The sequence below is a fragment of the Columba livia genome, chromosome 12 (assembly GCF_036013475.1).
Source record: "Columba livia isolate bColLiv1 breed racing homer chromosome 12, bColLiv1.pat.W.v2, whole genome shotgun sequence".
NCBI lineage: Eukaryota > Metazoa > Chordata > Aves > Columbiformes > Columbidae > Columba > Columba livia.
The window spans coordinates 14,587,562-14,609,617 of record NC_088613.1 but is presented as its reverse complement, the minus strand read 5'-3'; the positions used below and the strand labels follow the sequence as shown (position 1 = coordinate 14,609,617).

At 35.4% G+C, this 22,056-nt stretch overlaps 1 protein-coding gene across 2 annotated transcripts in view; it reads left to right on the top strand.

The window, feature by feature from the left end:
• LOC102090085 (connector enhancer of kinase suppressor of ras 2) overlaps positions 1-22,056 on the top strand; it is a 172,778-nt gene that overhangs the window by 91,845 nt on the left and 58,877 nt on the right. For both annotated transcript variants that reach the window (XM_021282310.2, XM_065077873.1), the window contains exons 6-8: positions 296-415; positions 8,147-8,206; positions 11,888-11,956. In XM_021282310.2, the coding sequence (XP_021137985.2) occupies positions 296-415; positions 8,147-8,206; positions 11,888-11,956 (249 nt within the window). The remainder of the gene's footprint in view (positions 1-295; positions 416-8,146; positions 8,207-11,887; positions 11,957-22,056) is intronic.

The window sequence follows — 22,056 nt, the reverse complement described above, 5'->3', positions numbered from 1 at the left end:
TATATTTTTTCAAGTACATATAGTTGGAGTGGAGTAGTTTAGAGTACAGATGTTCTCAGTGCACTGTAACATCTTCTGATCAGAAGAACTGTACATTCATGTACATTTTCTTGACATTTATAGATATCTTCTGACCCTTTAACCCCTGGTTCTTGATTTTCATATACCTGCAGTTTTTACAATGCCAAGAAATAAAATTATCTATTTATTCTCAGGTAGTTCTCAGAATAGTAACTTCTTCACTAGTAGGTTGAGTTGAATATGAGGAATGATATTGACTTGTTTTTCTTCGTAGTGTAAAACCTTGTCTGGAATTTGTGACCACATCATCTCGCTCTCATCTGATTCTCTGGTGTCTCAATCAGCACATCTTGAGGTAGTTCATCTCACCAGCATTATGCCCAGTGAGGGTTTGGTAAGTAGCAAAGCAATTTAAAGTCTAGCTGTTAGAATACAGAATAAAAGCCTCAGTTCTTTAGGGCGATTTATTTTTGGTAAGCTGAATCAGATTTCTGAAAGTGGTTTAATTTTATCTAAATAAATGGATTGTATGTTTTTTTAATAAATCCATTTTAACTTGTGCTTCATGTGCAACTGGTAACTCTATGACCAGCTGAAGAGAAATTGTAGTCCTTTGATAGCCATATTACAGATTTTGGAATGTGCCAAAGTAATCCCCAAATGCATACACATACAAATAAAATTAACTAAATATCATTAATTAATGTGCTTTGAAAATTATTAGTGCAAGATATGCTTCTTGGGTTTGCATAAAAATATTTATACACCTCCCTAATGATTCAGTTCAACTAAAACTTTCAGAAGTACCATCCCAGAAACAAAATAAATCCCTTATACTGGTAAATTGTTGCTCCCTGAGCAGACTAGTTAGGTGTCTGCCGAACATCCCAGCTGCTCTGCAGTATTAATGGGTCTCACCATTAAAATTTTCTGTGGAAATTATAGTTTAATAACTATTTGGCTCACACTTTTAAGTGTTGAAGTACCGTTAAGTTTCTTGGACAAGGGACTTTTGTGCGGTTTTAGGGGTCAGTGGGTAAGATTTTTATCTCCCCTCCGTAGTCCCCTGTGTTACAACAATTCTGATGCTGGTGGGCTGGAGGGGGACATGGACTGAGGTCCTCAGAAAAGCCAGAGTGAAGGTATCACCGCAGGCACCGTGGTGTTCTTGCACGTTCTCCTCAACAGACAGGCTACCTTTCCCAGTGCCGTCTCTTATACTGTCTTCAGCTGCTTTCTGAGGATTCTTTTTATACTATATTTATTTCCCCTACAAGAGGAAGAATCCAGGAATGTTGTTCCTGGGCTTGGAGGAAGAACTTGGAGGAGGAAAATAGGGGGAAGTGGGCAGAGAAATGGGTAGCCATGAGGCTCATCTGCAGAAAATTCTGGAATTGCAAATTAAAATACATTTGAGTGTCATTATACATATTGTGGTACATTTCTTGTTTATAATTCAGTGCGATTTACAAATTTATTTTAATTTCTGTTAGTTTTGTATTATTTCAATATCTTACTCTTTGTTTTGACAATGAGTAGCAATGAACACCATCTGCAAATCCTGTCAAAGTTACAAAAGCGTATTTTGAGGTGTGCATATTAATTTGAGGATGAGGTATTTTAATAGCATGAGGGGTTTTGTATGACTATGTGAGGTTACTTTGTTCTTAGACTGATTTAGTCAACAGAGACCATTACAACAGCATAAAACACATTCAATTTGAATTACATGGCGTCACAGGTATTGAGCCCAGTATGTAATCATGAAGACAGGCACTATTTGCTTGCTGTGCTGCTGCATCCCAGTGGCCATATATGTTTTCCTGGTGGCTCGGTTTGGTCTGATTTCTGGGTCGCTGCAGGGATAGCCGGGAAATAACTGGTCAGTATCATTTACAGCTTACCCATAAGTTTATAGCCAACCAAACTGCAGAAAGCAGCACTGCTGACAGAGGACATGAGACAAATGCTGCCATCAGAATTGCCCATCAAGCTTTTCTTTTTATTTTAGATGAAGTGAAATGACTGAGTTTCTGCACCTGATTGTGAAGGCGCTATAACATGTTAGGTTGGAAAGTTCCTTGTAATCCATTTTGCTGAGACTGTGTTCTGTTTAGAAAAAAATGTGAAAAAGGACTATAAATGGGGATAAAAGACAAATCATGTGAAAAGGGAAAAAAAACGTTAATCAGAATCAAATATAGAACAGAGTAATGAATTACAAATGGCTTTCTCATGATTGTATAGCAGTTTTTTTCCACAGGATCTCTGCTCCATTCAAGAGAAAAATGAGTGCTATTCACTGAATGGAAAGTATTCAGTGTTCCATTTTTGTCCTTATCATTCAGTGTAGGGGTTGAGGTCTTATTTACCACACTTCAGCTAAGCTCTGCATTCCCTTGAGTTGCTAATTTCATCGTGAGGGGGTTTTTTATATGGCCTTACCGATTGCTTCACAGATGCCAACTAGTTCATCCGCACACTGTGAAAATGATATTGTAATTTTAGTTTTATAGATGAGAACCTAATGCACCGAGCAATTTGTGTCAAAATCACCCAAAATCTATTTTTCTGGAGAAGCTTATTGTCTAATTTTTCAGAACACTTGTTACTTTTATAGCCTAAGTTTAAAATACAGTCTCTCTTAGTTTTAACTGTAGCTCAGGTTTTCGGAGCTACTGAAAATTCTGGCTTCAGCTTTACTTAGGGTTGGCACCAGGAAAATGAACACGATTTGCCATTGGTGAAAAACATTTTGTAAATTACTCAAATTATAGACGAATTCAGTTATCTGGAATAATATTCAGTTGACTTAATCATGAGTCTTTCTTTAGTTCCAAAACTCCATTTGCAAACCTGCTTTTATTATATGCGTTCTAATTTCTTCACCAAATGAGCCAGAAATCCTATAGACGTTGCATAAGCTTACACACAGATGGAATTAATTTCCAGGTCCAAGTCCATACAGTTAGTCCATAGAGGCAGAACGCCTGCAGGGCTGTGTCCGTGTGTTCAATTGTTTAAATAAATTCTGGATCATAAAGCATTTTCACAGAGGGACTGTATGTCACTTGAATGAGTACCTTCAGTTCCAGTATTTTCTAACTTTCTGTCCATACTTTTATGAGCTTAACAGACTTTCCTCCTTTTTTTTTTCCCCCCTTTTCTAAAGTATCTTCTTTTTTCAGTCTCATTTATTAAAAATCATCTTATCTCACACATTCTCCAGAACACACACTCTGCTGGTAGTTTCATGGCGGTTTGCTGGACAAAAGAACTTACGTTGGGAAGCACATGTTTTGGGTTCCTCTCCAAGTTCTGATGACTGTGTTTGCATCCTGATCTCCACAGGCATTTGCTGGCCTCCAGAAACATGCTGCCTTTTTTCCTCTCTGTTTCCATTCCTTCCCAAGCTCTACCAGTCATGCACAAATCAAATTACTTCCTCCTTTTCCATGTATGGCCACTGAATTTTCAGTAGCAAAAACTAAAACACCCTCCACATATTTTCCATTTTTTAAAGTAACTTTAAAGATTGTAAACCACTTTTTTCTCCTGAATGGTAGTACTGGGTAGGACAATACCACTGGCATCTGAAGGGTACTGTGTGATCAGCCTGAATGAGGTGTCTGGAAGGCAGAACTTTGTTTCAAACTAACAGCTTGACAAACTTGAAATAAAGTCCTGAACTGAACCAGAATTAGACTGTGAGAGTCAGTTCAGTGTCAGTTCTGATTGTATTGACAGAACGAGAACACACATATGTAAGTTTTTATGGAATAGAATGACTTTAACTTCATGATATGAGAAAATTCCCTTCCCTGCCTTCTAGTTTTTCAATTCTTTGAGTTAGTTATGCTGTCAATTGTAGCATGACAAAGAAAATGGGATCATTTTTAGACTTAAAAATGTTTTTTACAAATAACTTTTCTTCCTGCTTAGAGAAAAATAGGTTTCCATTCCACTGCACTACAAGAATTGTGGTAAACGAAACTACAGCGTGATTGAAATTTTCAGCCACTGCACATGGCTGCTCAGTATAAGGCAAAATTAATGTCAAAAACGTGATATTTGATTTTTGAAGTTTGTTTTTTTCTTTGTTTCCTCCTCTGGGATGATCAGAGATTGTCAGTAGCGGAAGATTTGTTTCATATTAGAGTCAGTATTATTTCAGACTAAAATTTTTTTAATCTTCTGAATTTGTTGTGCTGTACCTATATTTAAAGATGCTTCTGCATAACATGCAACTTTAATCTTCTTTGAGATTAATGATTACTCTTAAGCAGGAGATTCTAAACAGGCAAGCTGTTGGGCTTTGATTTGATTTGGTGTTTTCTGATGTCTGAGGAATGTTTTGCTCCTGGAATGCAGTATCACTTGTCTTCTGCTTCCATTCCTTTTTTGTTGTTGTTTTGTCTTGTGACTGAGCTTCCTACTGCTGATATAAACAGTGCAAGCTGACACACTTAAGCTATGTGCTGCTTAAATCCACAGTTTTGTTCATTTTTCTGCAAAAGGAGCTTTTCTGTTTTCATTTAAGAATTTAAGGGAAGTTTGTGGGAACAAACATTTTTTGTAAGATCAGCTGTGTATCACTGCGGAGAAAAATAAAACACACACAGACAAGCTGTCAGATACAAAGACCCTTTTTTATTAAGGCTTATTCATCTATCTGCTGTACAGCTACCCTTTCAAATTGTACTTCTCTTGATGTGGAATCTGTAATTTATGGCAATGGAAGCCAATCTTCCATTTTTACAAGAAAGGAAGTGCAAAAGAATACAAGAAGAAAAAGTAGAATATGAAGGCAGTTTTTTTTTGTGGAAAAACACATGGCTGTCCTAAAACCGTTCATCTAATTAATTCAGATTATTTTTAAAGTCTTACAGCAACCTGACAAAGTTCCATCAAGCTTGACATACAAAGGTTCTAGTAGCTTAACTTTTTTGTGGTCCATGGGCTTCTACTTAGGTAGGATTTAGTAAAGGGACTATAAGAAAGAAGAATAAATGCTTTTCAGTGCAGTGGTTCAGATAAATACATAGAGCTGTGATTTTGCTCTGTAGTGGCAAAGAAATGCATGTGTTTCTGTCCAAATTTGATAGTTAAAACAAGCTTAAAGGACCATTTTACATTCAGGGGTATGATGGTTCCCTGGTAGTTTGTAGCATCACAAACCTGCATCTTGGCTATTGACAATTTTTTTGTGTTTTAAAAATAGAACCTAAGAAAGTTTAGTCTCTGCAAAATTTGAAGCTGTTCAAATATTGTCTGAAATATCCATGGATTAACCTGGGAATAGTTGTTGACAGTTAAAAATACACCGTTGTCATTATAACCTGGTTAATTAACCTGATGACTCTGCAAGAAATCTTTCACATTAATGCCGCTTAGAACTGGAAACACCATTTTCTGGGGAATACTCTCTTTAAACTGGATTTTAAATGGCTGGTTTCTTCCCATATGTTTTCAAAGGTCAGATTTTAATTAAACACCTTTAAGTCACTCTCTCATTAGGTGACAGTGACAGAGTTACTCAGGAATAGTCAGCTTCTTGATATGACTGCCTGTAAAACATTTCCTTGTTCCGTAGCAAGACTTTCTCCCAAGTGGAAAAATGCATTTGGAGCTATTGTTTTATATATGATAGATATGTAAAAAATATATAAGTAATATATATTATATAAAAGCCTTGCATTCTGGACTGTATAAGCTAAAAAATGAATCTAACAATTTTTATATTCTTTAGATAAAAAGTAATCTTTCAAGGTTTCTAGGTGACACAGATATGTCAAGGAGATACAGTGCTACTGTAATGGTCAGGAAGAAACAGTCTCTTTCATTATTTTTCTTTTGGGAATACAAGGCTGAAAACTCTGTCTAGGATAGGGAACTATCCAGGCTATGAATCATTCACTGAAATGGTTTATTTTTCTGTATTTTGTTCTTAAAGTTTAATAGCTAAGATGAAAGAGCAGACATCAAAATGTAGGGTAATTTTTAGTGATTTGTCAGATTCTCACATCTCTCAGATGGCATATGTTAAGAGATAGAATTGTATTTTGATTTTTTTCCAAAAATACCAATAGCCTAATAAGAGAATGAATAAATATGTGATCAAATTTAGTTAGAAGTTTAATGCTATGTTCCATTTTGGCCTTAAAAATCTTAGTGTATTGGTTTGTTGAGAGGGGAATGAATCTTTTCAAGACCAGTCGGGTGTCAGAGCTGTGATATTAAAAGTGTGGCTGAGATGTGTTACTGAAGTCTGTGATGTGTTAAAATCACAGACTTCTGTGATGGATGCACAATGTTGTGTAACGTTCTGGCTAAAAGTTCACTGGAAATCCAGCATAACACATACTAGATGGATTTAAATATCTATTTAAGAATTTTAGTGGAGATTCAACACCCCATTTCCAATGAGAATCTTCAGGGGTTTTCATGATCTAGTGCTCTGGTTTATGGTTTCTGGTTTGAGAAGGAGAATCAGATGTTTGTCAGTAACAGCCGAAAGTACAACAGACAACAGACCAGTGAACACTGATAAAATTAAGCCAATTAAGGAAATAGTGGAAGAGTCCCCAGAAATGTCTTTCTTCCAACTAATCACATTTTAGGACAGTGTTTTCAAGACTTCCAAGATCTAATTTGAACTTTTTTTTCCTTTTTTTTTTTTTTTTAACAGATGAAATAGCTTATAAAGCAGTCTCATTTAAGAGAACAGTGAGTAAAATCCAAAATAGAGTTCCCTGTGCAGCAGAATTAGGCAAACTTACCAATTTTAGCCAGTCTATACTTCTAGTATTTAAGTAAAGTTAAAACTTGCTGAAATTGAGGTAGTTTACATTAAGGTGGAAGTCATATTTTCTCATGATGGAAAATAAAACCAGGTTACTCAGGGCCTCATCCAGTCAAGTTTTCATCATCTCCAAGTCAAGATTCCACAGCTTTGCCAACCTGTGCAGTGTTTTACCGTGCCCATGGTAAAACTGGAAAAAAACAAACATACAAAACAACAACAAACAAACGTAAATATTCTTTTTTAATTGAATTCCAACTCATGTCCCTTGCTTCTCATCACCCCACTGTGTATTTCAAGAAGAGTTTGGCTCTGTGCTCTATACCCTTTCAATTTAGGTTGTTGTAGAGAGCAATATGATATCTTTGTAGTATTTTTACTTTTTTTTAAATTATAATTTTATTTTGGGGAGAGAGGGGGTGTTTGTGTAAAAACCCAGCCTGAAGATCTTCACTAGTGTTCAGTAATCTTCAAACTGGTTTGTCTGAACAGAATGTTCTTTTCTATTGCCGGAGCCTCTGAACTTCCACTTTGACGGCACAAGGTGATGCAGAGTTATTGGAAGAATTATGAATCAGCAGTACAATGTACCAATTAGATTAATTAGATTTCAAAATGTGATGGATAACCATGCTGTATGGAGAGATGTGAAGCTATGACCTTAGTCCTGAAAGGCAAGACCACAGGCAGCTGGGTCTCACTTGCCATGTCAGGCTCTTTGTGTGCATACCTAGGTAGGTAGGTAGGTACCTACTTTGGTGGTATCTCTGTCTTTCCAGTTGTCTCCTTGCAGCAGAATTCTTGCTGGACTAATTACAGAGCTCCTGTTAGTTCACCAAGCTCATTTTTCTCCATAAATTGGCAATGTGAGTGCAGGCTCATGCCTTTTCCAAGTTAGGCTCTGGTTTCATTTTTATTGAATCAGTAACTCTCTGAAGACGGGGCAGTTAAGTTTAAAGGCTGTTCGTGTTTTCAGTTTCAATACTTCTTTTAAGTCACAAGTAATAAAAAGAGGTCACGTGAAATGTTCAAATACTGAATAGGCACAAGCTTTTATGCTGATGCTCAGTGTTGAATTCTATCCATAAAGATTTGTTTGGAATACTAAAAAGCACTAAGTCAGAAAATTATGCTGTTTATAATGGATCTCGATACATATTTGTTTAACTGAGATTTGCAAATGTTAATTGACCATGGTTTCTTCCAGTCTGTTCAGATGTTATGGTCATTAAACTGAAATAAACATACTATTTTAATTATTGTGCAAACATCATTTATTTGTTTCCTACAAATATTAATTACCTTTTTTGCTCTTTTTTTCAGGGAATGTATATCAAATCAACGTATGATGGACTACATGTAATCACAGGAACAACTGAGAATGTAAGCTTCCCTGTTCTAAATGTCTTTTATCATGTATACTTGTACTTTCTGTATATCTGCAGTGCATTTTGTAATATGAAAACTTGCTTTAAATCAGATGACTTTTATTAATACTTTTTTCTTTATATTTTTTCTACATATATTATAATACCCTTGTAAAAACTTGGAACCCTTGAAAATAGACATATGCAGTGAGTAAATATTGTCATACAATAATGAGTACTTTTTTTTTCTAAGAGTTGCTCTCTTTCTTCTTAGAAGGGACAGTATTTTTTTGTTTTAATCACCAAATTAATTCTAAAAGCATGTTAGAAAAATTAGACTTTTGAAGATGATGCCTGCGCTAGGATTGACTCACATAAAACGAGTAACATTTCTATATATAAACAATTCAGTAAAATAGATTATAAAATAATAAATGTTTAAATAGTTACAATATCTTCAGTACGGGATGTAAAAAACACACGTAGCAGAGAAAGATAACTTAAGATATTATAGATATTATAGAATAATCTTTGATAAACCAGAAAGTTTGTAAAACTAGCAGTAGTTCCTGACAGGACTATCACTAACAAGGGAGAAATTGTGGAAAGGAGCAAACAGATTTTGGTACATAAACGGAAGAGGACAGATGATTTGATTATGTTAAAAACCTGAAGTTAGGTAACAATCCAAATGACTATTGTGTGAGGATATATAAAAAACTCTTTTATGAAAATAACCATTCCTGAAAGAACAATGTTAGTATGAGTTAAGCACCATTGTATTTTCATATTTTCCATTATCTGTTGTAAAAATACAGAAGAGACCAAGAAAAATATATTATTGCCATTTTCATTGTAGTCCTAGAAGTGTTAGGAAAATCTGAACCAAAAGCAACCAGAAATGTCACAGCACATAAATCAGTATGATCATAGAAAAACTAAACTGTGACAAGAATAATGAAGCAGCTTCTAAATATCTTACTTGTTACTTGACTTACAAATCATAATTATAAATTTGAAAAAAAAAATAAACTTCAACTGCTGCAAACTAATTATTGTCACAGACTTTGTATAGGACCATCCCTTCTGTTTTTCACATAGTGGTTTAGTCACACTGTTTTCATTCCATCTTGGTTCTGTTTAACGGCGTAGAGCTGGATAAATCAGAAGTTTAGATTTTATAAAGCTAATGCTGAAATGATGTAATGGTGATATCCAAGGGACATAAAAATAGCACTGTGCAGCTACACAAAGGTGTAAATACGGGCATACATCACTGGTATGCTAGCCCATACAGGTAGGCTTCACAGGTGAGAATTTGTTCTACTTGATTTATATATATTGAGAAGTATTGCATAATACAGTTTTTGTCACTCAGTGCAAACCCATGGAAAGCCTGATGATTTGTGTATCACAGCTTAAAATTTGTTTCCTTGTTTATATTAACACCACTGGCAGCATTTCGAAGTCTTAAAATAACTATATGTATATCTTGGGTCTTGAAACTTATGAACGACCCATCTTGATTTTGTTGGAACAGATTTTGTTCACAGATTGAATTACTCATGCTATAATTAATCCACATTTTTACTGTAATTCTATTTCATTTTAATAATATAATGCAGTTTGTAGGGAAAATATTTATGAATTTATAACTGAAATTCACAGCGAGATTTACTAAATTGCCAGTGACTTAAATTATTATTTTGTCTAAACTTCAGATGTCAAAACTTTTTGATAAGACACCACCATAAGAAGTTGCTTTTTTGTTTTTGCTGAAAGTGTAACCACATGTGCAGATAAACCAGCTTCAAAGACCTTTAATTTCTGGCTTTTCAGCAAATTGCTTTCTCACTCCTTTTGAAGGGATAATTGACCTCAGAGCCAGTGTTTAATTTTAAAAGATAATAATTAGCTCAGCCTCATCAAAGTCAGGAAAGGAGCTAAAAAGAGAAAGAACCAGGCCTTCACTTTTCCAGCTAACGTCAAGTGAAGTTAAATACTGAATAGTGGTGTTGGAGTTTCCTGCTTGCTTTTCATTCACCGTTTAAAGAAATCAAGTTTGTATTCACATTGAATTCTAGAAATACCTTTCTGTTACATGTTTAGTCCTGTGCAAAGGAGCAGTCTGCCAGAACTCCACAAGTTTCCAGCAAAAGCAGAAAGTTACTTTGGAGTCAGGTAGTTCATAGGTAAAATCCCATTTATTTGAGTGCAGAAGGATGCCAGTTGGTATCTGGCTGTAATGACTAGGTACTCGAGCACCAGGTCTGGGCTCTCCGTGACATGAGACATGGAGCCCTTAGGAAAGAATGAGTAGAGATGGAGCTGGAATGTAGATTGTATAGGGCAGGTTGGGCAGAGTAAGGGTGGGAATGAGCAAGCAGCTTGGAGCAGCACCTGGAGCACACTTGGAATCACGGTGGCAAACTGGCTCTTTGCCCTATTGGCTTGGTTTTCTTCCCAGTTCCATAATTAATGGTGTCCCCTTCTATTGTCCAGCAGCTGTGTAGACTGCAGACACTGTGGGCTGGTCAGCAGGTGCTGACTATTGGAGAGGAATTTGACCTCCTCACAGATGAATCTCTTTGACATTTTATTCAGAAGTAATTGCAGTCATTTTCTTCCCAGTGGTGATCTGGGTTTTGGTTGGATTGTTTCCTTTAGTCATTGTTTCCTTTAATTGTTTGTCTTCTATTTTTAAACTCCATCCCCAAAAGGGATGTAAATGATAGATGGGATTTCTGGTTGGTGAAGAATGTCCAGCTCTTGCCTGGTTCCTGGAAGTCTTGATTGGTTCACAGTGAGGTCATGCATAGAAACTTCTACAAGTAAACATTTGTTCGGATGAATCTTTTCTACCTCTGCATCTGTATCTGGCTGTTGTGCAATGGGTAGTTTATGTTATAGGCTGGCTCTAAAAGACATCCAGGGACTGAACTAAGTTTTGATTGACATAACTCCTTTTCTGTGAGCAAATTGTTCAGTGTTGGAGCTAGAAAAGTCTCTGTAGCTGCAAGTGGCTTTTTTGTCTCACTTTCTTAGCAGTCTGCTTACTTGGTCAGGGAACTTGAACAGTCACTCAAAGAGTATTTTTCTTTAAGCATTTCTGCATTGTTTGAGATTAGACAATCCATCCTCTCCTTTCTCTGACTCCATAATCTAACAACTAGAATAAACATTCAAGCTTGTCCAAGCTTGTCTCTGGGCTGGTTTACTTCCTTCATAGCTGACTTCCACTGTGATTTATTTCTCAAGGCGACCTCTCAGCTCTTTAATTCTTTTCTGGTTATTTTGTCTTGAATTTTGAGTTGGTGTACTCTGTGTCACTAGAAGACTCTTGTAAGCTAGTGCACAGCACCAGAAGTTGCCCTGAGTTCTCAGTTCTGTGCTCCTGACTGCTCGTCTCCTGCATTGCCTCACAGTTTTGTCTTACAGACTTAGGATCTGGTTTCATTGAAGCATTTAAAATGGTTTGCTAGATAGCAGTTGACTATGTTCAAGTGGGTTTTTCAATGGGTCTTAATCCATTTTAACATGTTCAGAAGCTTTATTTAGGATAAGGGAGTTCTTCAGTTCAGCCATCCCAAAGTTATGTGAATTCTTGCCTCCTCCAGCATTCACTGTTTTAATTCCTGCTCTTCCCTCCCTCCTCCACACCCCTCATGTAAAGTTTATTATTATCTCTTGTCTTTAGTCTCCTGCTGACCAGTGTAAGAAAATCCATGCTGGTGATGAGGTGATCCAGGTCAACCACCAAACTGTGGTAAGTATTTTGGAAATTCTGCTTTGCAGGCTTTGCCTATTTCCACTGCTAAAAAGGTAAAAATTCTTCTTAGAATGTAACTTTGCAAAACTAGATTTTATATTTGTCTTTTAAAACATCATAACCACCGCTCATTCTTAGTAAGAAAAGGCACAAGTTGAGTCAGTAACCAGCCCAAAAGGATTAAGCCAAATTTACATTTTGCACAGCTGCTGTTCAACATCATATTCATTCTATAAGGAGATCCCAGGATATTTCACTGAAGTTCTTGAACTTGTCATTATGGATGTGCCAGCTCGTTTATTTTTTCTCTCAAACAGTATTTTGCATTCTGTATAATACAGGATTCAGATTAAAAATGCAGAAGTGCTGCAACAGCCATATATTCTGAATCTCTTGGGGGAAAAAAAAATGTAAAGGCGATTAAAGTGTTGATGGAAAGCTGTCAGATTTTAGTTTTGTGCATTCTTGGACGCAAATTTATTTTTAAGCAGATGAGCAGTTTTATAAAGTTAGTGAAACTATTAACCTGTTTAAAAACACATAAGCATGTGCATGCAGAAGTGTATGCAGAGCCTAAGGTATTGTGGTACATGATTTGCATATGTTTAAATGTGCTTACCATGGCATTTCTGTCACAGCTGTGTTCTGTATTGTGTACTGAATCTATACAAACCCGCGTTTTGTTTTATGTAGAAATGCAGGAATAATATGTTTCTGCAGCATTCAGAGAATTGTATCCTGACTTAAAACACACGTGACCTCGCTGAAGAATCAAACATTTATTTCTTTATTGGATTGAATTATTTGTAATTGAGCTCTAAATGCCTATCAGAGTGCCTATCTAAAAGCCTATCAGAGCCTCATCCAAGGTTGAATGCTTATATTAATATTTTTCTTCCTGTTTGGTGATGACACAAGCTGCTGCCTCCTAACTGATGCTAATTCCAGTGTTGACAGTTACGGAAAAAAATACAGTCAAATTTTTTCTCATTAGTATCTTAAGTCATAGGGACTGTCTCTTTAAAAAAAATGTAAAATTGTATGTTACAGAAGAATGGAAGCAGTGTTGCTGGAACTACAGGTGAAATGAATACTTGTATTTATTACTTATGAGACATGAGTAGCATCGTGACAATGACAGTAACTTCCTAAAGCGCTTATAATTTCACCATTTAACTTTGTCTTGCTGAACCTCATCTCCAAACGCAGCAGCAGCAAAATTAAGAAATCTCTGTCTGTCATTTGTGTGAGGTGGAAATACGAAAGCCTCACTATTAAAATCTCATGATTAAAGAGCAAATATTTTCTCTTGAAAAGCAATATGACTTATTCATTTACACTTTAAATGTTAATGCAGCATGCAGCTCTTGTCTATATTAGAGAGGTTGTATGAGTTGTCATAGTTACAAGTTGAAATATGCATTAGACTGGCTTTCTCCATCAAACATGCTCTTCAAGAGACAGATCTGATTTAATCTTTACTCCCGTAGGTTAAATCCCCTCATTCAGCTCCTCAAGAACTGGCTTTCTGGATAGCAACTCTTTCCATCTGTGTTATGACAACAGGTCCAAAGTGTTTGATACTTGTAATCCCTTTCCAGCTAAGGCCACAGTACCAACAGCTGAGCCAAGCGGCATTAAAATATCTTTTCCCCAAAACAATCTGGTATTAATTATTCATTCTGAAGTTTATAACAAGATAAGAGAAGAGGTAAATGGCAAGCTGTTTCTTTTGGGAATGTATTCTTTTTTTGAAATGGCTGGAAAAGTCTCATTCCATCTTCACTGTGATTTTGGGAAGTCAGACAATAGAGTTTGCACGCCTCAGGGGTACATGTCCAACTCTCTTCTCCTCATAGATTGGAAGTTTTAATGTTTTAAGTATCTCTTCGATCTTCAAGTGCACCCTTTCAGTTACTTCTGGTACATCTTGCTGCATACTACACTTACCTATGTTCCTTGTTCACCCACATTATCGCAAGTCATGATGATAAAGATCGTGTGTATAATTACCATTATTTCCATTACTGGACTTGAATAATTCAACAGCTCATTCAATTTCCATGTAATTGATATTTTAATACTAGCAAGACCAACTCATAAAATGAGGTGTAACCCATTTGAAGTTAATGACGGGAGGTGGTTGAGCAACCTTGCAGAAGCAAGGCTTGTGCATCTATGGTGGCCTCGCAGGTTTTCCAGAGCTGTAAACTGTCTGGCTCACCGAGTGGGGAGCACAGATTTGCCCTCACTGGAACCCAGTGGTTCATCATACAGCCTTGGACAAAAGCTTAGCAAAAGCAAGAGCTAGTAGAAGTAAAATTGTCAAAGGGAAAAACACAAAGCAGTTTGAAATGACACCTGACAGAAGTGAGCTTGTTGAGTTGCTTCATACTTCTCGCTTCTCTCACGGTGTTCTCCAACCCTTTTTTCTTGCCTGGTAGTTGATAGGGCCATTTCTACCATTAGTTTGATTTCTGAACTGGAGATGAAATATATGTTTCTACCCTGTTTCCTCCTTTCTTTTCATCACATTTTCATTCCCTCTGAATCAAAATTGCAGCAATAGTTTGCATTGCTTTATAAGCAGTTATGGTAGCTTGCATTTTCCCTTTACCTTGTTCTGCAGCTGAAAAAAAGCGGAGTGTTTCTTTATTTTTCTAATGTATCATTCTGTTCAATTTATTTCATATCAAGCATTTAGCATTACCCTGCAACGACGTAAATTATTACATTTACTATACTAAATACTTCCTTGGTAGTAACAGAATTTTCAAGTAGATAGTTTAAAATGGATGGAATCCATGGCCTCGTGTTAGTTAAAGCATTAAAAGCATAAAAATACAGCTGTTAGTGTTACTTCTTATTCCTGCTTTTACCTGTTAATTGATAAGGGAGGCTCTGTGCTCTTGTAAAACATACATGCAGATGAAGTTATACAATGTAAAGGTGCAGAAATATACTTTCTTCAGATACTTGTGTGCTTCAGGGATACTGCATCCCACAGATACTATCTTTGTTGTCCTAACAAAGACATTTTGTTAAGATTGAAGGTTTTGCAGCATCTTGGTAGTCCATCAGGTATAAGTCCCATTCAACACAATGTGTTTTGAAAGAATCTGTTCTGAAGACAATTAGATTTAGTCATTTGATATTACCACTTGTAAAAATACTTTCCCAATTCAAGAAAGTATGGATCTTTTTAAAAAATATTCCAATCCTATAGCTACTTGCATCATTTAATCTGATTTTGACTGAATTAGGCCAATGTATTTTCTAGATAAATTCGTATTCACACACTTAATAAGATCATTTGAGTTTTAAAATTTTCACTGATATTCCCACAACCTGTTATAAATTGTTGTGGTTATTAATTATTCTCATTGCTGGGAGGAAAAAGAAAAAAAAGTAACTTGATTTGTAGTCTCAATTTGTCTGGCGCAGTCTTCCGTTCCTTGATGGTGATATATTTTTATCTGTTAGACTGGTGAACAGGTTTCTCATTTAGGTATTTTCAGGATGCAATCAAATTCACATCACTTTTTTTTTCTTTTTTTGTAAGCTAGATAATTTGAGCACTTTCAGTTTGTCATCCTAGTGCAGACCCTCCTCAGCAACCTCTTTGCATATTTAACACCGAGTTACACTGCTGTATGAGACTACATGAATGTAGCCATTGCCAACTCACTGTTCACTCTTTTTAACAGGTTTTTATTAATTTTTCACTCGTATATAGGCAAAAATGAAGCTAAGAGGACATCTTTATTTTATTTTTTTCCTTTAAAAACAAAACCTGTAATTTCAATTTAAGTTTGACACTTTCCATCAATAAGTCCATCTTAAGAGAAGAATCATTAGCTGTTTTGAAGCTAAGAGTTCAGAAAGTATCAAAGGAGAGCGGCTTACAAACTGTATATTGCAGCAATTGAAAAAGAAAAATAAAAGACTTACTACATTGAATTTGGTCCAACCAAGGCACACTCTGTAATAGAATTATAAAGATCAAAGAAAAATAATAGTACTGTAGGCAAGAAATTAATTAAATCAGGCGACTCTCCACTGGCTGTTAAAAATATTTTATTATTATCCAATTTCTTTATTTGCTTTTTTGCTTGTCCTTGCTTATTAGCTTTTAATAAAACAGCATAAGAAAATTTTAAAATAAGTTCTACATCCTAAATTACTGCCACACTAACTCTTTGTTTTCCCCTACAATAATACCAGGCACTAGTTCTACCACTGCCTTGTAGATTTTTACCTCCTCTCTTATAACATTATACCTAAGTGCTGAATGTGCCACTGTATATTTATTTGATTGCAAACCTAATAATTACACCTTAGGTTCCACAGATTGTATATTTTCTGCTGCTCATTTGAAACAGTCAATTTCACCTTGTCTTTTATGTTGAGATGTTTTATACGTGGGACATAATTCTTTGGTAAGAGAATTTGGACTGTCATACAGCGAAAACAGGGTAAAATTAAAGCTAAGACAGTAATTAGCCAAGAAACACTTGTTTCTTCCATTTTCCATAACAAGGATAGCATCAGACATAGAGCAAGTAGAATAAAACCACTCATGACAAATATCTAGGTGTATGCATATCCAGGCTGGAAGCAAAGTTGGATGATTTAGTGCCTAATCATCTACATCTCAGTTTACTGAAGAAACAAGATTTCAATTGCAAGTCCCTAAGCAAAGATTTTTAATTAGTTGTCTTATTTGGGATAACATTGTATGCTGGGGAAATGTAAGAGGGGGCAGAACTTCCTTGTCATTAATATGCAATATTTGAAATGCAGCATAAATTTATGAGAAGTAAATTGTGTTAATGTTCTTTTTTTTTTTGATAATTTTTCAGACAACAGAAAGATTGCAAATCCAAACAAATATTGATCCAGCTGCCTGACCATCTGTAAAGTATTTGATCTACTTATGTATAGAAAAGTGTTTGATAAACTAGGGAAAACTGACTTTTCAGAAAACTGAAGGTCATTTAATAGGACAGAGAGCAATAATAATGCTTTTAGTGATTCCTGTTGAAAGCTAGATGTTATTAAGGAGCAAGTGGCAAGACTCCAGAAGTCAGAATGTAGTAATTAATCCCAAATCAACTCAGCGTCGTAGAGGTGGTGTGACTGAAAATGGCAAAGATGAACTTGGAATTAATTTGGAACATGTTTCCAGGAGAAACAGAGTTTTAATGCCATTGTTTTGACCTTGGTAATATCTTGTCTGAGATGCTGTGTGATGTTCAGGTCATTTACAGTCGTTACACACAAAATTTTACAGAAGTTACACACAAAAATTAAAAAAGTGTAATGGGGGTAAAAAAGAAAATGTGTCATCTATCTGATATGAAGAGGATTGTTTTATGGATTTCAGTACTTTTAACCCATCTGGCTAGGTCTAAGACAGCATTCCTCTTTCATAAAATACAGAAGCTGTATAGACCAGACAGAGAAATAATTTTTTAAGGTAAAATCAGTGTTGTGTAAGAGCAAACGTCCATGCAAACACCTGTAAGTAAATCTGGGGTAGAATTTGAAAAAGGTCTGCCTGGGGTGGTGGCTGAAGAACTGATGGAAATGTTGCAGAAAAGTCAACAGGTGGATGCAGTCACCTAAAAGGGCTTTTGCAGTTCCAACACCTTTGCTTTGTTGTGTAAGGTGGTTTTTTATCTCTAAATCGCTGTGGTTTTTAACTAATGCAGTTGCATTTTCACACTTGATAAGGTTATTCTTTGGAATGATGGATACTATGTAAATACATAATCAACCTAATACCTTTTCAGCCTAATACCTTTTCATGCTCTTCCTTGTCAAATTCCATACTTAAGTGTGTCAAGTGCCTTGGCACAATGAAATAATTTCAGCACTAGTTTATTGCCGGTAAGATTTTTATTGAATTAATATCCTAGATGTATGTTTGTTGAATTGTAAATTTGAGTCTTAATGAGAGCTCATTTTAGATGGAGGTAAATCTGTCAATGTGGTGCCAGGTCATACCATCTGTTTTTCAGCACACTGTGTGTTGTGAAATACAAGGAGGAAAAGGAAAGACAAACACTAAAGGGGAGATGTCATGAGAATTACAGCTTCTTCTCCCAAAAGATGTCATTCTGTTTCCAAACATATTGCCACATGTTACTTATTCTCAGGATTCTGCTTTTCAAAAAGAGGCTTAGTAATGCGTGTCTTCCAGATCTTGTATCTTCTGGGAACCTTGCTGTGTTTCTCTGTTAGTTAATGAAAATAACTGTGTAAGATAATGGGAGAACATTTGGTTTTCCATCATCAGCTATTGTTAGTAACAGTTAGGATATTAATAAGAAGAGTGAATCAGCTACAGGTGTTAACGATGAGCTTCCCATTCCATGAAATAAAGTAGTCTTATGATCTTCCAACACATTTTCGTCTGATAATAATTTCTGATTTCCATGTTAATCAAACAAATTCCCTTGATTAATTCCCTAATGAGACAAAGTGAATTATAGACATAAAATATGAAAGGATGGTAGTCTGTTTCCTTTAAAAAAAAAGTTTGCACAAGCCTTATTTTTTTTTTTTAATGCAAATATGAAGAGAGGTCACGCACTTGAGGTTCCCGTAAGTAGCCAGATGGCTTTGCTTATGTATTTGAACAGCCTTGAGGGGAAACATCTGTCCTGGTTCACGTAAGGGTTACTGCAGTCACAGCAGAAATACTTGTTTTCAGGTGGTGTGCAATATAGTATGTACTAAATATTTAGAAAATACTATACTGTACAATTGATTTCCAGATCAAATGCCTAACAAGGAAGTTCTTAAATTCCTGTTTAGTTAATGCTCTGTCTGACTAAGAAGTCAAGAGTTTTAAGTTAGTAAGTATCGAAGTTTCTCTGATTCTATTCTTTTTACTGTGCGTATCACTGCGGTACCAATTCTCATTACTACCATCTGACTGTATTTTGGTTTTCCTTTGAGTTACGAAGTAAGACAACAGCAGGCACAGGGCTTTCCACGTTCTGGGTTTTGTAGGCCCAGTTTATAAAGAGATAAGAAATAGTCCACTGTATTTCAAGCAGAGAACAGTGCACCCTGACTAGAGTAGTAATGCTGTGCAAAGATAACATAATAATGTCCTTCTGAATTTGTTGATTTGAATGCAGTGGGTATCCTAATTGCCTCAATTTCATTTACTCAGGAAAATACAGAAACTATATACATTAGCGGTTGTTTGTAGTTTTTTTCCTTCATTAGTCTAATGTTAACTTTCATTACTGAGTAAAATACCTTAACCTATATTGTAGAATCTGGTTAACTGAATGTATATGCTAAAATTCTTAAAGGAACAAAATACTCTTTTGCTGAATACTTCTTACCATAGCCAGAAGCAAGTGATTGCTATTAAAGACTGATTCCTTAAGAATAAATGTCAAAACCTGTCTCATGGACTGGTTTTCAACTAAGATTCTTAATCCACTGTAATGACTTCTGTTTTTTTCACGGGTATTTTTAGTAATACAATTTATAATAACATGTCCAAATTCCTAAGAGCATTTTATCATAGCCTGGTAGTAATGACTGCAGACTGTTCTCTAATAGATCTTGGTATTTAATGGTTTTGTCATTAGGATTCTCATTGGAATAATTTATCATTAAATTAATTATTGATCCTTTTGTTCTAAAAGGAGCTCATGGAACTCTAAAGATTTCAACATTCTGAAATTACATTGATCTATAAAAATAAAAAATAGTTCATTTTTAATTCTGTAATTGAGTAAATATATATAAATATATATACATATATATATAGCCTCTGTCATTTTATAAACAAAGCACAAACTAGAAGAGTTCATTTGCAATGCAAGTTGACATATTTGCATTTGTTTGGCTCTGGCCTGCTTATAATTACTACCAATTTCTGGTTTCCTGTCCCAGGGTGTTTTTAGCAAGTTTTCAATAGAACAGCAACATTAAAAATAGAACTTTAAAAAAGCTATTACAATCTTTTTTAGAATTACCACACGTATTGCAGTTCTTTCTGAGCTGAATGTTCACACTTGGGACCCTGGTTTCAGCCCACTGTGGAGACAGGCTGGAACCTCAAGGGCTATATCTGAACTTCTCTTCAGCCCTTTAAGAGGATTTTAATTGAAAACTCTTCAAGGTTGTCTTAATTATTTTTCCTCCACCTTCACATGTAATCAGATATTATCTGTCTATAAGAAGAAGTAGTTATAAACCATACCTGATACAAAATGGTGATATATGTAGACTGCTCTGATTCTGAATTTTTTTTTCATGTTTTTCAAGAGAAGTGGGAATACACACTTTGGTTAGAAGAGCAGTGATGATTTAAATGTTATAGGGAACTCCGACAAGTCAAATGTAGTCAGAAAGCATAGCAAATATAACTGCATGTAATGCTTGCAAGTACGTGTTCAGTTGCTGCTCTTATATTGCTTAAGCTTTTCATTCTTAACTGTTGATATTCAGGCTGCTGCAATTTGGCCTCAGTACAGTTGTGTCTGGAGAGCTGTTGTGCCAACACTGCATTCTATTATTTATATTATTATTTAATAATTCCTGTACAGTACAGGTCTGCTTGACACTGGGGCTTAAGACTTGTGGTAGCTATAACATTTATAACAGGTCTTTACTGTGGTCATTTATTGCTTCTATAAAAATCTGCCATGTTTGGAACAGCAAATGGACGGAGGAGTCTAACAGAGGTGCAGGAGGCTCAGCTCTTCTGGGAAATAAAATGACTTGCGAAAAAATTTTCTGTGCAGGGTTGGATCCATACTTTGTTTAGCAGAAAGTAACCATCAGCGTTCAAATTAAAACCTGTCTCACTCAAATAATGTTTTAAATAGGACATGATATTTAAAAGGGTAAGTGGGAATCTGTCCTGCACCTATTCACTTTCCTTGGGTGGTGAATCTAGAAATCACGTGTGAAGAGAAGATGCAAATGAGTAAGGCTGGGAAAATCTTCCAAAGTGCTCCCTATAAATACGAATGCCTTGCTGTTCTCTGGAGCTCTGTGTGAACCAGTAACCTAATGGCCACTTGCAAGTGGTTACTCTCTCCAGTAATTCCTTTCCAGGTGGGCTTGTTCTTGTAATTTGAGTTATTTCAGCAAGATCGTTGGAGTATTTATTGAAAATAGCACGATGAGACTAACTGGAGGGAATAGGTCAGACCTTGGGACCAGGGCTGAGCTTGGGTGTGTGTCACTCAGAGTCTGCTTTAATCTCACCATTTTTCTATGGATGAGAGAGATCTCAAAATTTGTGGTATAAGCCTGGTTATCTAGATCAGGTCACAGGTATATTGGCAAAAATACAAGCTTTAGAAGTAAATGTTAGCAAAGCCTATAAGCTTTGCAATATATTTATGTCTATTGGTACTAATTCTATCAGTACTGTAATACTAAAGAAACTTCTTCAATAAAAGTGTTACCCAGAAAATAGGGCAAACTAACTTTAATGATAATTTGCTGTGAAGTACTAAGTAATAGGAATTTCTTATTTTATTCATAGTGAACAAGCAAATACGTCAGTTGTATACAGGAAGGGCAAAAGGATTGCTGAATTGAGCCAAATATATTCTCCTATTTAAACTAGTACAATTTCACTGATTCAGTGGTGTAATTTGGAAGAAAGATTAGTTTAGGTTTGGAAAAATTTGAATTTTCATGAATTTTATTTTCAGTTCTAAATTTACATATCTGATTTTTCTGATACCAGTTCTTGTTTTTTTCTTCCGTGCCTGTGGAAATACAGATAGAAATTCAGCAGCACTTAAATGTGTAAGAAATTACTTTTATCGTAAAAATCTTTATATTCTGTAATTTATATTATTATACAGTTTTAAAACCTCTTCAACAATTTAGGATGTTAGGATACTGTAAACATCCATTTTAAAAAAATACTATAAAAAATACATTTTCTGTTTTCATGTATAAACAGTGAATGGTGAATTAATATTTTAAAAAATCAAGAAGATTAAGAAGTGTCTCTAAGTAGCTTTTTGTGAGCTGCACACATAACATCCTTTCAGTGCTAGTTCGTGATGTTCTTTTTTATTACTAAGTTTATATTTTATAGT